This window comes from Diadema antillarum, unplaced genomic scaffold (assembly GCF_040938485.1).
Source record: "Diadema antillarum isolate AM-2024a unplaced genomic scaffold, OU_Dant_1.0 scf00000223, whole genome shotgun sequence".
Classification (NCBI taxonomy): domain Eukaryota; kingdom Metazoa; phylum Echinodermata; class Echinoidea; order Diadematoida; family Diadematidae; genus Diadema; species Diadema antillarum.
The window spans coordinates 299,939-313,742 of NW_027271112.1; the positions used below are offsets into that span (position 1 = coordinate 299,939).

Consider the following 13,804-nt stretch of genomic DNA (forward strand, 5'->3'; position numbering starts at 1 on the left):
ACAAAATCCCATAATACACAGTCACGTGTCACGACCTAGAGGAGGTACAATGCTTTCGTGATTCCACCGAATCTTGTAGTTATTATGATCAATTCGGCAATGCTAATATTGCAGTGTAGCATTGACGCTCAATCTATTGGCTGACTTCAACCAGCACCTCCAGCTCCCCACTTAAATTGTACACATGATACAGATCGATCTTTTGCACGATAACATGGCGGTGAGTGGAGAGAACTAATAATCACAGTCATGAGAATCGTATCCATCCTAGTGTCATGACAACAAATCCCTCATTACTTTCACCGTTATTCATTTGAAAAATTACTGATTAACATTAAGGATGTTGTATTACTTTCAAAACTGATCCCTTTTCCCGTAAATTGGATGTTGAAAATACCGGTCGGTTGTCGGTGCCAGCAGCGGGTATGTTCCTGACTGCTGTGGCTCATACAGTAGAGCAGTGTAGCTTTTGGGTCCTCGACTGTGCACATGCGACATGACGCACATTTAAATTACACATTACGGTAAATTAATTCAGAGAACACGATCATAAATCTTGTACATTTACTGAAAACTTTGGCAGGCATGATGGCGTAAAGTTCAAATTGTTAACGGGAATCGTATACATGATTATAGAGATCTCGGATTTCCATAAACTACAAAATTGTACACACGCAACAGATAACCCTATGATGATCATGCCTTGCCTGGCAGCAGCAGCAGGGAAGGTAACGCCGCACTACAGCACCGGCGAGCCTGTGTGTGCGTGCCGCCCCGTGCCGCAGCAGCAGGACAGGGGGCAATCCCACGTGTCATTGCTTATATAGGCCTCTTGGTTTTGTTTGGTATGATGGGGACCAGAGACCAATTTTTTTTTTTTTTTTTTTCCCCATCTGAGTGAGATTCAAGTCCAGTAGAGTCGGGGCGCCAGTTTGCTGCAGGGCCAGGGGTCCAGTTTGTGGCACCCCTTGGCCTTGGAATATCTAACCATATCTCCAAAAGTAATGTCAATTACGGTATGGTCGCCACTGCGGTAAGGTCGCCAGACATTCACATCGCATGTAACGCGCGCCGCGATTGGAGATCAGGTTGGGCGATGGATTTTCATCACTCTCAAAATACATTCGTAATTCACCTTTTTCCTCCGTAAAAACAAAAATAATTTAAATATATTTTACCATATGTAACAGGTGATAAAACCATTTTTAATGCGAGGATGTTTTTGATTTAGAATGGATTTCAGGTGGCAGATTAAGGGAGATTTCCAAACGCGGTGACCGACAATGCCTCTTTCATCAAATGTTCATTGAAGCGTATGTACAACACACACGCTAATAATATGTGGCAGGCTTTGGGCGGCGAACTAATTCAGTGCCGATATTAGTTCGCCAGCGCGGACATGTATAAGAATTACACACAAGTGGCGACCATACGGTAATTGACGCTAGAACTCTAGAAGGGTATTTTTTTTTTCTTAATTGTTTCATTTGAAGAGCAACTGAAGAGCTGGACAGAAAGATCTGTCTGTCCGGAGGAGTCTTTTACATTTTTCACGTTATCGCTCTCCTCCGTAGACAGACGGAAGGTATTAGTACCCATCGCTGTGTGGATGTTCTTAACCACTGTCTCTATGGAAAATTGGGTGAGGTACCTCACCCTTCTCGATTGCGTCTAATTCACGGCCCTAGGTCAGCAAATTTAAGCTTGTAGGCCTATAGCAAAATCAACATTTCAAGAATGCACTATACTCACCAGATTAATGAATAATCCAACATTTTGGTAGAATTTTCAACGTAAAACACACATCAACCAGCCTGTCACGTTGTCACGTTCAAACTGCAGAAACATACAGTATGAATCTATTTTGTTATCACATGCGAGGTAGTTTCTACGTGGTTTTTTTACAAAGCACATACCCCGCATGTGATTGGCTTACAGCTGATTCAAAATGGCGACTTACAGCTAGCGAACGGCGATGTTGCGATATGGATAAAATTTCTGTACTGTGAGTATTTCGATTGCACAATATGAGAAATTTACCCCAAATATTTATATAATATTGGATGGCCTTGAGATTAATACAAGGAAATATTGGACGAGCTATGCACAAATATTGGACGAGTCGAAGACGAGTCCAATATTTTGCTTAGCGAGTCCAATATTTCCTTGTATTAATCGAAAATAGGACATTCAATATCATCATTATTATCCTACAGAGGATTTTAGCGAAGAATGTTTTCACTTAGGCCTACCCTTTCTGTCTCCGACTCCGAGTGCTGTGTGGTCTCCTACTGTGTAGTGATCCTGACATGGGGTATGGTATGTTGATGTAGGCCTACACTCTTCAGTGCAAGTTAATCCACTTCAGTCTCTGATAAAACAGTGATCTATGTATCCAAGGTAGCCGTCATGTTACTGTTAGACCGAGATCTAGCTAATTTTGACCAGAATTAGATGTATTTGTATCCGAGATCTGAGAAACAATTCACGTCACATCTACCGTAGATCGTGAAAGATCGAATTAGGCTACTACAATTAGTAGTCCTACTGTATAGTGTATACGTACACGTCGCGGTACAGTATCGATTATGCATTATCGCGCATGCAAATGCAAGCGGCGGCCGGCTACATGTATTTGTATATCGCGCGCGGGCTATCTAGCAGTATAGCGCTGAGCATGCAGAGCTGCAGATCATTCGTCGCCTTGCGCCTGCATGCACAAAAAAAAAAAGGCAACTTATTTTCATCAAACCTAAATGTAACTTCCTGTTATGAAAGTGATATTTTGAAAAATTGTGTAAAAAACAATTTCAACTGATTGACATATGAAATTTGTTTGCATGAACACAGAATTTTAGAAGAAACGATATTCTAGTTAATTCGTGATTGACCAATCACAGACGTTTTTACTTCATATTTCAGGTTATCTCGTATATATCTCAACCAATCACGGTGCAGTTTATAAAAACTTTGGGGAATCCCCCTCTTGCCGTCCAATATTTTAAATATTGGTCGCCTCGGCAAAAAATATTGGTCGAGTTCAACAAACTTTTTAAGTGGGTTGGAGGTTATGAGGTGCGTCGACAAAATAACACTTGTATTTGGGCTCTAAAAATCCTCTGTATGGATAATAATGCTGCATATTGCGTCATGTCATGTCAAACTTGTTTGAATGTAAACAAGCTGTCTGAAATTTGGTTTATCGTAACGTTTGATCTGTGCGCGACTGCTCCACGCAGGAGCCGGAATCATTGACTTCGGTCTTTATACGGAGGGGATCCGTGAAGCCAGACGCAGTCTCTGCGGAACATTCCCCAATGGCCAGATACAGACTGATCTTTCGGTCAACTGAAGAGCTTTCTTTTGATACCAGAATCATGAAATAACTCGGATGATGGCCTTCATATGAATCATAATTCTAATTTAAACCGTCTGTGTCACACTGTTTTTAAAAAGTGTGACTCTCAACAAAACATTAAGATTTTGTTCTGTTACTAGGCAACCACCATCATCCCTTGTTTGTATCTTTATACAAAATCTTACTATGAAAAGAGGCCTGGCATGGTAAGGATTCCTCGTGTAACTGTGTTAAATGTTCTAAAATTCATTTCCTTTGTCAGTTTTTAGGATTGCAACAGTGACCAAAATGTCGGGGATGGATCCGGTTTGCGGCACCCCTATGGGATTTTCTACACATAGCGCCATTTTAGTTTTTACATGGCAAAATTGGTGGAAATTGATGAAATATATGCGATATTGAAAAACTATGAAATCGTGAAGGATCGAGGTAATGAATCCAAATAAAGTGTTCTAACAAGCTGAAAACTAGTTGGACCTTCAAAAAATATTTGGTTTTTGCAAAATTTTAATGTTTGAAGAAATCAGGGGACATTTTTGTGTGGGGTGCTGCAAACTGGACCCCCCCTGCCGCAAACCGGGTCCTCTTGGTCGTTGCAAATTTTCTGCATAAAATTAATTAAATTATGACTAGGGTAATTGTCCACCATACAATTCTACAAAATTGTGATGCAGTGTCAAGAGGCCTTTGAAAGCTCTTCCAATAAAAAGAAAAAGAAAAAGTTAATTTCTGTAGTCCGTTTTACCAGAAAACTACTAAATACCCTTGAAAAGGCCTGAACCTGCCGCAAACTGGGTCCGCTACTCTAGGCCAACTTAGAACCCTTGTAGAAATGGAGTTTTCACTGTTTGATGCTTTTCGCTTCTCGCAATATGTTGATGGCAGCTGTGATAACTGCGTTGCACAGGAGCAGACAGCGCAGACGGTGTACAAAACACATTCACGGCAGCAAGCGCGATTGATTTGAATGTAGACTCTGGCTATTTCGGCGATCAGAGCAAGTTCATCTATGGTATCTTAAAAAAGCTAAGACTTATTTCCTGCCTTTCAACTTGGACAGAGTCCCGGAAGCGATTGAGGAGGTTGTTCGTGTTGCAAGTAGAGTTCTATCTTATTTAATTTACAGATTGGTTGCAGATTTTAAAAAAAAAAAAGAAACTAAAAAATCCTGTTTTTTGGTCATTGATCAGTGTGATACTAAGCCATAGATCCATCAACAGGTGTAGCAGGTTTGATAAAGTTGCCCTGCTGCCCTGGCAGGTAGTGTTTGGGCCTCCAGTGCCATTGGAGGGCAGGATTTACAGCAAAGCTTTGCTGCCGCATTTCCATTATTGAGGCAGGTGGAAGAGACAGCATTCTCTATGGTCTCCACACTTGTTTACCCAAAGATATGTCTGGAATGTAGTAAGGGGCTGACTGTACATACCACTTTAATAACAAGAGGCTGCCAAACTAGGGGCAGATTTCATCAGTCAAGGAAAACCAGTGTCATTGTGTGAGGATCTTTGATCTCATTCTTCCTAGTCTAGACATGAACGTAGCATGCTGTCTGCCACCATAAGTCACTTTTCAGATCAGTATTTCTTGATCTAATTAAAATTGTATGACTTTTGTTTTCAACAGGACAAAGACAAGGAGAAGAAGAATGTGATGCGTGAGCTGCGTATCCGCAAGCTCTGCCTGAACATCTGTGTGGGGGAGAGTGGAGACAGGCTGACCCGAGCAGCCAAGGTGTTGGAAGCCCTCACTGGACAGTCCCCAGTCTTCTCCAAAGGTGGGTTAGTAGGACTTGCTCACTAAACAAGTGGTCTCTTGAGCTGTTTGTTTGTTTGTTTGTTTGTTTGTTTGTTTGTTTTTAAGGAGCATGGTACTGTGCATATCTATCACCAGGTCCAGTTAACCTTTGGGAGCAATGATTTTAAAAATGATCAAGATATCACATTTGATGTATATGTGTAGGTCTGTTGTAGAAACATCCTACCGTATAAAATGTTCGTAATAAAGCATAAAATATGAGGAGATATCAGTATTTTTCTCAATAAACCATAGCTGTAGACGGTTTAGTCTGGAAGCATTCTTCTTATAACTATTGTTCACATTTTGTGTATCGGCCTAACACTACTTAACAGCAATCGTACGGATTCAAATTTTTACAGCACTTGGTTATTTCTCTCCCTAAATCACATTTTAGAACTATTTTAAAGCACTAATGCTGGGTTTTTGTTTCATCTGCAAGTGGTAAGTTATACCTTTAAGATTACAGCTAAACAATTAAGTGCAGTCAACTCTGTTTATTAAAGTTGATGGTGTGTACTGTGTGTCAAATAAGGTAGCACAACATTTGCTCCTGCAATAATTGCTTTTGTCTTATTTTCTCTATTCAAGGACTTACATGTAGGTAAGGGTTAGGATTGTGATAGGGTTTAAGTTTTAGTTAGTTGTGAGGATTAGGATTGAATTAGAGTTTGGGACATGTTTGTTGGTAGGTTTTATTATTTTAGCCGTGTGTGCAGACTTCTTAGGAGTAATTGTTGCTGGATCAAATGTCATGGAATAGCCAAATAATCAGCTAAGTTGATGAAATTAAAATGTCCCAATTTACATTCATAGCTTTTAATACAATGTACACTGTATATAGTTATTCCTCTGTATGCACACAAGTTTAATATATTGTGTCAATGTGTTTTCCTCCGTCCTGTCAAGATTGAGTTTGCACTATTAAAGTTGTCTGTACAAAACTAGGTTGAGTTACGATATGAGAAACACCATGATACATGGTAGATTTTTATAAGCTGAAGATACAATGTATACAGGGAAAATGACTTTTTGGTCATGATAAACCAGGATTTATGATTCCACAGCTGTTCAGAGAACAGAACGTTATGTTTCACACAATATCTATCCTTTCGTAGCAGTGGGCTTTTGAGTGAAACTACCCCTGTACTTGCACGGCATGACATTGGGAAGTACAAATTGTTGATTTATGAGTATATGACTTCAAATTGGAACCTCCCACTGGTTGTCCATGACTGTTTGTTAATTCACCCCTTCTTATTCTTCTATGAGAAAGGCTACAGATTTGTAGGGAAACTTTGATGAGATATCAAGTAAGCAAACATGCATGTACTACCTGAATCCCTAGACATAGTGTACATGTATGCTTTATTGCCCATGCTTGTTATAAATTCTCTCTTTTTATGTCACGTATTGGTAGTCATATGTATCTCGTGCAAACTGTCGGTGCATTCACACAGTTGTTGGACACCATGTAATGAAGCAATAAATTCACCAGTTGAATGCATGGTGTGTTTAATGCATTTATCACTGCTGAGGTGCTTTAGCTGTAAAAGCATGCTGTTTCTATACTGTGTGACATGCAACCCATACAAAGGTATTAATGTGTGCCGGAAACGGCAAGAAAATAATCACAGGTGAATATGAAAGTAATATTTGTTGCAAGGTAGGAAATAAAAGGGAGGGGGAAAAAAGACAAGGGACCCTCAAGGCTTTAAACATTTTCAGGGTTTGGGTCTAGTTCATAGTGTAGTAAATATAATGCACATGAAGCGTTGAGGTAGGACTTTTATTTTTACCTCGGCAGTATTAAAATTGTGCACATAATGACTTCTCTGCTGCAACCCATAGCTGTCATTCTCTTTCATGATTGCTGTGGTACTAGTTCAGAGATACAGTCTGTACATTATTCAGAGCAGTTAAATCTCGTGGCTGTAAGAGGCTCCCAAAAAAATTGAAATCGTAGAACTGATAAGTATTTGAAGTTATGTATGTGATATCTTCATAAAAATAAAATGAACACTGTTCTTCCTAAGATTGAGTATAGCTTCCTTATACAGGCAACTCCTACTGTTATAAAGTTTCTTGTTCATTAGTTGTCTTTCATTAATATCAAAATTTTGTGAAGCCAAACAAATTACTGTAAGTGTATTACGTGAGATGAGGATTCAGGTTTCCATTTTTTTTTTCATTTTTTTTTTTGTGAGATGAGAAACCTATGAAATGTGAACGAGTGTTTATTTGATGAAAATTGGTTTGAAATGGCTGACATATCCAAAACAAAGCGATCTAGGTACTCACCTTTTTATTAGGATTGCTTGTTTTACTCAGTTTCTGGATATCTCTAACTTTAATTGTAGAATTTCATCCAAAATGTGATGTTGCCTTCAAAGAATGTTTGTTGCTGTGCATCAGTATGTTTGTTTGTTTGTTTGTTTGTTTGCTTGGTTTTTTTTTATCAGAGGTTAGCGGCCATTAATAATAGAACTTACACAAAGTAAAAGCCACCCTGACTTTTTAGGTATTACACACAATTTGATAGGAAACACACAGTAGTCTGAGAGCTGATGCTGTGACTAGGGCCTTCCTGTATGTCATGTAGCTATGTAGCCTTTTGAAATCATCTGAGACAGAATCTGAATATTTTGTATTGTGTAGATTAAGATGAGAAGTCCAAAGATGTCGTCTCTTTTTATTCCTTTTTCCTTTATTTTTCAGCTCGCTACACTGTGCGCTCCTTCGGCATCCGTAGGAATGAGAAGATCGCTGTCCACTGCACCGTCCGTGGACCCAAGGCGGAGGAGATCCTTGAGAAGGGCTTGAAGGTACGATACCCAACTGTCCAATTTGTGATTTGGAATGCAGGTTGTTCTTAGGTTATGTAGATTAGGGAAGATATCTTATAAAGTCAGTTGGTGCACATTGAAATTCCAACTAATTTTTTTAACCAAACTCAAGACCTTACAACACAATCTCAAGGCAAATATTAATTTGCATGTTTTTGTATCATATGTGTGATTTTTTTTTCTTCTTTTTACATAACAAGCCCTGCTTCTAAATTATTGGATATCCCTGGATCCTGTATTTAACTCTAAAGGCCGTGTCACACCTCTCCGGGCAAGCTACGCAGATGAGTAAGGATTTTCCAGCACGCAAGAGAATTTTCTGCAGGCGGACAAGAATGTTTGCGAGTTTCGCGCTTGTGTCTTACCTGCTAGACAAGTGCTACTTACCTTCTAGTTGCGTGTATTCCTTGTGACCTGCGTGAGAGCTTTGAAACCAATCCGTTTTCTGTTATGAGCGACTTATGGGTACTGCGAAGTTCCTGCGTTGGAGTTGCCTGCGAGGTGCTGCCTGTAAGGATCTCCTACTGGTGTTCTGCGTGTACCTCTGTGGGCAAACCCCCCTGCGAGTCACTCGGAACAAGTTTTAAGCATGCTCAAGGCCTTGTCTTACCGTATCTGGGGAAGTTTTGCGGGTTGACGTGCGGGGAAACAAATTTGCTACCGGGAGCTCTCCGCAGTTGGTCCGCACCTGACAATACCTAGCGGGTATCTCGCGTGTGGTTCCCCAGAGATGCGCACGCAAGTCCGATTTACCCGCAGCCAAGTTTTGAGCATGACCAAAACTTTTTCTGGGTGAGTCACTGGGATTGTCCTCAGATGTCCACGCAGAACGCCAGTAGGAGGCCCTTAGCAGCAGCAACTCGCAAGCAACTCCCACGCAGGTACACGTACTTTACAGTGCCCGTACGCGGCCAAGATAATGACATTCTGTGGGACTTCTGCCATTCCATCAGAGGAATTCCTTCACTGAGTTGTCAGCCCTCATGTGCCTGGCATGCAGGTCACACAGAATACCCGCAGGTAGAACTTGAGTAGAACGCGCCCAGCAAGTAAGACACATGATGCAAAACTCGCCCAAATCCTTGTTCGCCCTCAGAAATTGTCTGGTATGCTGGAAAATCCCCACATGCAACAAGCCCGCGTAGCTTGCCCTGAAAAGTGCGACAGGGCCTAGACTAGGCCGGACTATTTAAATAGGTTATACAACTTGTATATATATATATATAGGTTATATAAATAGATGATAGACCCGGGGGGCGGGGGCCTTCCAGGCCCCCCTCCAGATCTCGGCTGTCGACCGCCTGATCGTGACAAAAATTGGCACTCACATTGCCTGTGACGTAATCTCAAATACTGTGAAGTTAATTTTTCATAAAAATTATCGTTTATGCTAAATTTTTCTAATTTATACATAATGATGCATGAAATCAGACCTTTTGTTATAAATACTAAATCTCAAAACAGGCACATTGTTCGTGTAGATATTCTTTTTAGTGTCCTTATCAAATGTAAGAGAAAAAAAAATTCTGCCATCAGAAAAATTTAAGTATTTTATTGTTTTTTGAATTTCATATTTAGTTTTTGTTTTTCCGACTTTATTGTATGTTTTTCATTGTTTTTCTTTTTGGTGAAATTTGTCCGCGACACTCTTCTGAACAGGAACGTTATTGGTTGATTTTAATCAATATAACCAAAAAGTAATGATGCTTTTATGAAATTTGCATGTACGCACAGATTGCATTGAAATTGTACATGAATTCACGTTTTTGAGCAATTTTTGGTCTGACATGCATACTGATGTACGTATTTATGAGTAACTTTGGAACTGCGTGCCCGGGCATAGCAAATTTGGTGTCAAAAGATGCGGGAGACTCAAATGAAAAAAGTCATGAAACATTGCGGCGAAAGCTTTGTGATGGCGATACATTGTGCGGAACGTCGTTGGGGTAGGCCTCGGAGGCCCCCCCAGCCAAGTTAGGGTTTAACCCTATTTCTGTCACATACGCCGTTGCCAGACTGCTCAGACATTTTGCAGTGTGCAGACACAAGATTGTTGATGGCCATTTCTGGTTATTATTATCAACATGAATGTGTCATGTTATACATCAATTAAAAGCTTATGGTCTAAACTTTCATATTACATAATAATCTGAGTGAGGGCGCCCTTCAATTTTAAGTAGGACGCCCTCTTATTTCACATAATTATCATTGCAGACTTACTTCTACATGTTACCACTTCATTTTTTCACACAACATGCTCTTGCATCACAAAAAGGTCTCACATATGTTGTAGAAAATTTATTCAGCTTTCAGATGATATGATTTTTTTCCTCAATAGCATCAGTACTTTTCATTTAATGAACAAAAGTCTGTGGCAGTTACAACCTAGATTTCACACATTTTGTGTAATTTCTGATTTAGTGAATGTTGGCCTGAAAGTAGATAAAGCGTGTTTGTATCTTGTCAAGCTGAAAATACAAATTGAATTGTGCTTTTTATATTAAATTTGGATTAATCTTGTCCCATGATATTGCCATAATGATAAGAAAGGATAAAAATTGTTATTGAAAATCAGAGTGTCCATTCCACTTGATCATCATATGCTAGTCTACGACTTTCTGCACTCTCCTTATTGAAACAGAATTACCTATCACAGCAGTCATTTTCTTTATGATAAACCTGCATTGAACTGAAGTTTCACATAGTGATGGTTTCCTATGTAATGATAATAAACAGTCAAACATACCCCAACATCAAGACTGTACAGCTTCAGGCAGCCAGCAGGAGGCTACTGTAACCCTATTGATCTTTACACCTGCCCTGCTGGCTCTGGCTAACTAGAGACCCATTGCACTGCTGTTAGTGCTGAGTAAACAGTTACAACTGCTGCACTGAATGTGCAGTGTTCATCTATTCTACAGATCATTTATGAGGCCGATATTACTTGAACTATACCCCGTCACAGAATTCAAAGATGTTAAAATCCCCATCCTGAATGTTTTCACTTCATATTTTGCTACTTTGACTTAGATAAAATAGATGAAAACTGACCCATGTGTACGATCTTTTCATCGCACAAGGCGATCTCTATTACAGTCCCACATATACAGATTCGTGTAAGTTCTCCACACAAGAAACCTATGGCAAAACTGTACACAATACATTGAATGCAAATAAACATGGGTGGGGCCATCACAATTTCTTGGACTTTGAGAAGGCTTTCCTGATTGGTTGAAGGTGGGGAAGCTTTTTTCACAGTGGATATCGTTTCCTTGCACTATTAGCCAATCACAAATGAGTTTATAGAGTGAAAGTGTCATAGCCTTTGAAGTAATCGTGTCAATCAAAATAGGACCGATAAGATCGGCCAAAGCATTTACTTGACAGGTTTTGGGCCGATTAAATCAGCCCGTGACACAGATAGGGTTAAGTAGCAGGATCATTGAATCAATGATGATGAAATGAATGGGTGATGGTGATTGAAGATGATGGAAACAATGATTAGAGGAACAATTAGAGCATCCATTGATCACATATCATTATTGTACACCAATTTAGAAAGAGAAAAACTCAGCTTCAGCCATTTAGATTTATCCATTTTTATGTACCCTCAGAGCCAAGTGTAAGCTGTATGCTTATGATGTAAAATGGCCATGTGCATAAATCATTGTTACTTAATACCTAACATAGGCTGGGGGAGGGGGGCCTCCAAGCCCCCCCCCCCCCCCCCCCCCCGACATTCCATGCGTTGTATCGCTATCGCAAAAAGCTTTCACCGCGACATTTCATGACTTTTTCTTTCAAGTCTCCCACATCTTTTGACACCAAATTTGCGATGCCTGGGCGCGCGGTTTCGAAGTTGTGCATAAATATACTGTAGGTATGTGCATGTCAGACCAAAAATTGCTCAAAAACGTGAATTTGTGTACAATTTCAATGGAAACTGTGCTTACTGGCAAATTTCATAAAAGCATGATTATTTTGGGGTTTTATTGATTAAAATCAATTCATAACATATTTTCTTGTTTTCATATTTTCTTGAAAGAAATACATTAGAAATTTAAAAAACAATAAAATACTTAAGAAATTTTTTTCACATGACACAGTTTTTTTCTTACATTTGCTAAGGACACTAAAAAGAATCTTTACACAAAAGATGTGCCTGTTTTGAGCTTTATTTATTGATATTTACCAAATTGTCTAATTTCATGCATCATTATGCATAAATTAGCATAATTTAGCATGAATGATAATTTAAAAAAAAATTAACTTCATGATACCATAGATTATGTCATAGGCAATGTGTGTGCCAATTTTCGCGTGGTCTATGGCCGAGATCTGGAGAGGGGGCCTGTAAGGTTGGCTGTGTGTGTTCGATAACTTACTTTGCAATGTACCCACTGCATTTTACACCATCTGTGATTTCTCCCAGGTTCGGGAGTACGAGTTGAGGAAAGGCAACTTCTCCGACACTGGCAACTTTGGCTTTGGCATCCAGGAGCACATTGATCTGGGCATCAAGTATGACCCCAGCATTGGCATCTACGGCATGGACTTCTACGTGGTCCTGGGCCGGCCTGGCTTCAGTGTCAGCCACAAGCGACGCAGACGGGGTCGAATCGGCTTCTCCCACAGAGTCAACAAGGAAGAGGCCATGAAGTGGTTCCAGCAGAAGGTATGTCATAAAGGGTCACCCACTTTTTAGATCTGATGAAACATTCAAACATTGATAGTACAGATCTTCTGTACTTTGTGCAATCCACTGTTGCTTACATAGATTGTGCATATAGGCTCTTTGATGTCTAAGTGAGAATAAGAAAGTTTTAAGTCTAAAAAATGTCCACAAAGGGCAAAAGGAATAATAGCAGAAAAATTTTCTCAAGATAGGTTGGCCTCAGTGTTGTATTATATAAAAATCTATAAAGCAAAGGAATCAAAGTTGTACAGTGCAGTTTTTGGAGTGGTCTGGTTGGCTGGTAGACAACAATTGAATCCTTTTATCTTTTCCTTGTTTTATTCAGAATGCATGGTAAGATTTAGTAGGAATTTTCCTTTGGGCTGAAGAATGCAGATTATTCCGATGGCACATGTGGTCTTCTAAGGGACATTTCCTATGCATCCATGTATAAAAAACGTTCTTATGACTAAAAATTGCAGTGCTTACTATTGGTTTAGTCAACAAACGTGAAAATTTGGTTCCATTTACTTGAAGTATGAGAATTTTACATCTGAGTCAAATTACAAATTCTTTGTCATCAGATTGTGAGTGGCCAAGTTTACTCCAAATCTCACACCTCAAAGATGAGATAAAACTGCTGCACAACTGTGTGTCCTCTTCTTGTTTTCTGAATGTGTACATTAGCTTATGCACAGAGTTTGAATACAAAGCCTGAAAGTGTGAATTTTTTTTATGTAAATGTTTTTCTTCTTTTTTTTTCATGACAAATGAAGCATAGTAAACTATAATACAGTACATGTACAAGTATAGTGTCACATTTCTTTACAAGATGAATAAAGATAAAGAACAAATTTGAAAAGATAGTACAGTCCACACTGTGTACTAACAACTTTAGAATCGTCTGCTTACTCTTTCATTTCTGTTTGTTTCTGTTGTCTTTGTTGTCTTGTGTTCTCTAGTATGACGGCATCCTCCTGCCTGGAAAGTAAGCCCAGCCTGTCTCCATACCGCCCTCTATGGCAGCTTTGTCAGCTTCCTCCGCATCAACACTACACCACTCTTCTCATCATGCCATGAAAGCTGTATTGTACAAATAAACTCAACAACACGCCAAGAATGTACTCCAGT

General features: G+C 39.5%; 1 protein-coding gene across 1 annotated transcript; it reads left to right on the forward strand.

The window, feature by feature from the left end:
* Positions 1 to 205: 205 nt before the first annotated feature.
* LOC139724600 (large ribosomal subunit protein uL5) lies at positions 206 to 13,804 on the forward strand. Its single transcript, XM_071635734.1, has 5 exons — positions 206 to 220; positions 4,982 to 5,132; positions 7,871 to 7,977; positions 12,431 to 12,673; positions 13,636 to 13,804. Exons 1-5 carry the CDS (start codon positions 215 to 217, stop codon positions 13,663 to 13,665), a joined length of 537 nt encoding a protein of 178 aa, XP_071491835.1. The 5' UTR covers positions 206 to 214; the 3' UTR covers positions 13,666 to 13,804.

What these genes read in the sequence shown, in the direction of transcription:
- LOC139724600 (XM_071635734.1), top strand. An exon ending in TCCTTGAGAAGGGCTTGAAG is followed by an intron (nt 7,978 to 12,430) that starts GTACGATACCCA and finishes GATTTCTCCCAG; the next exon opens with GTTCGGGAGTACGAGTTGAG. An exon ending in TGAAGTGGTTCCAGCAGAAG is followed by an intron (nt 12,674 to 13,635) that starts GTATGTCATAAA and finishes TGTGTTCTCTAG; the next exon opens with TATGACGGCATCCTCCTGCC.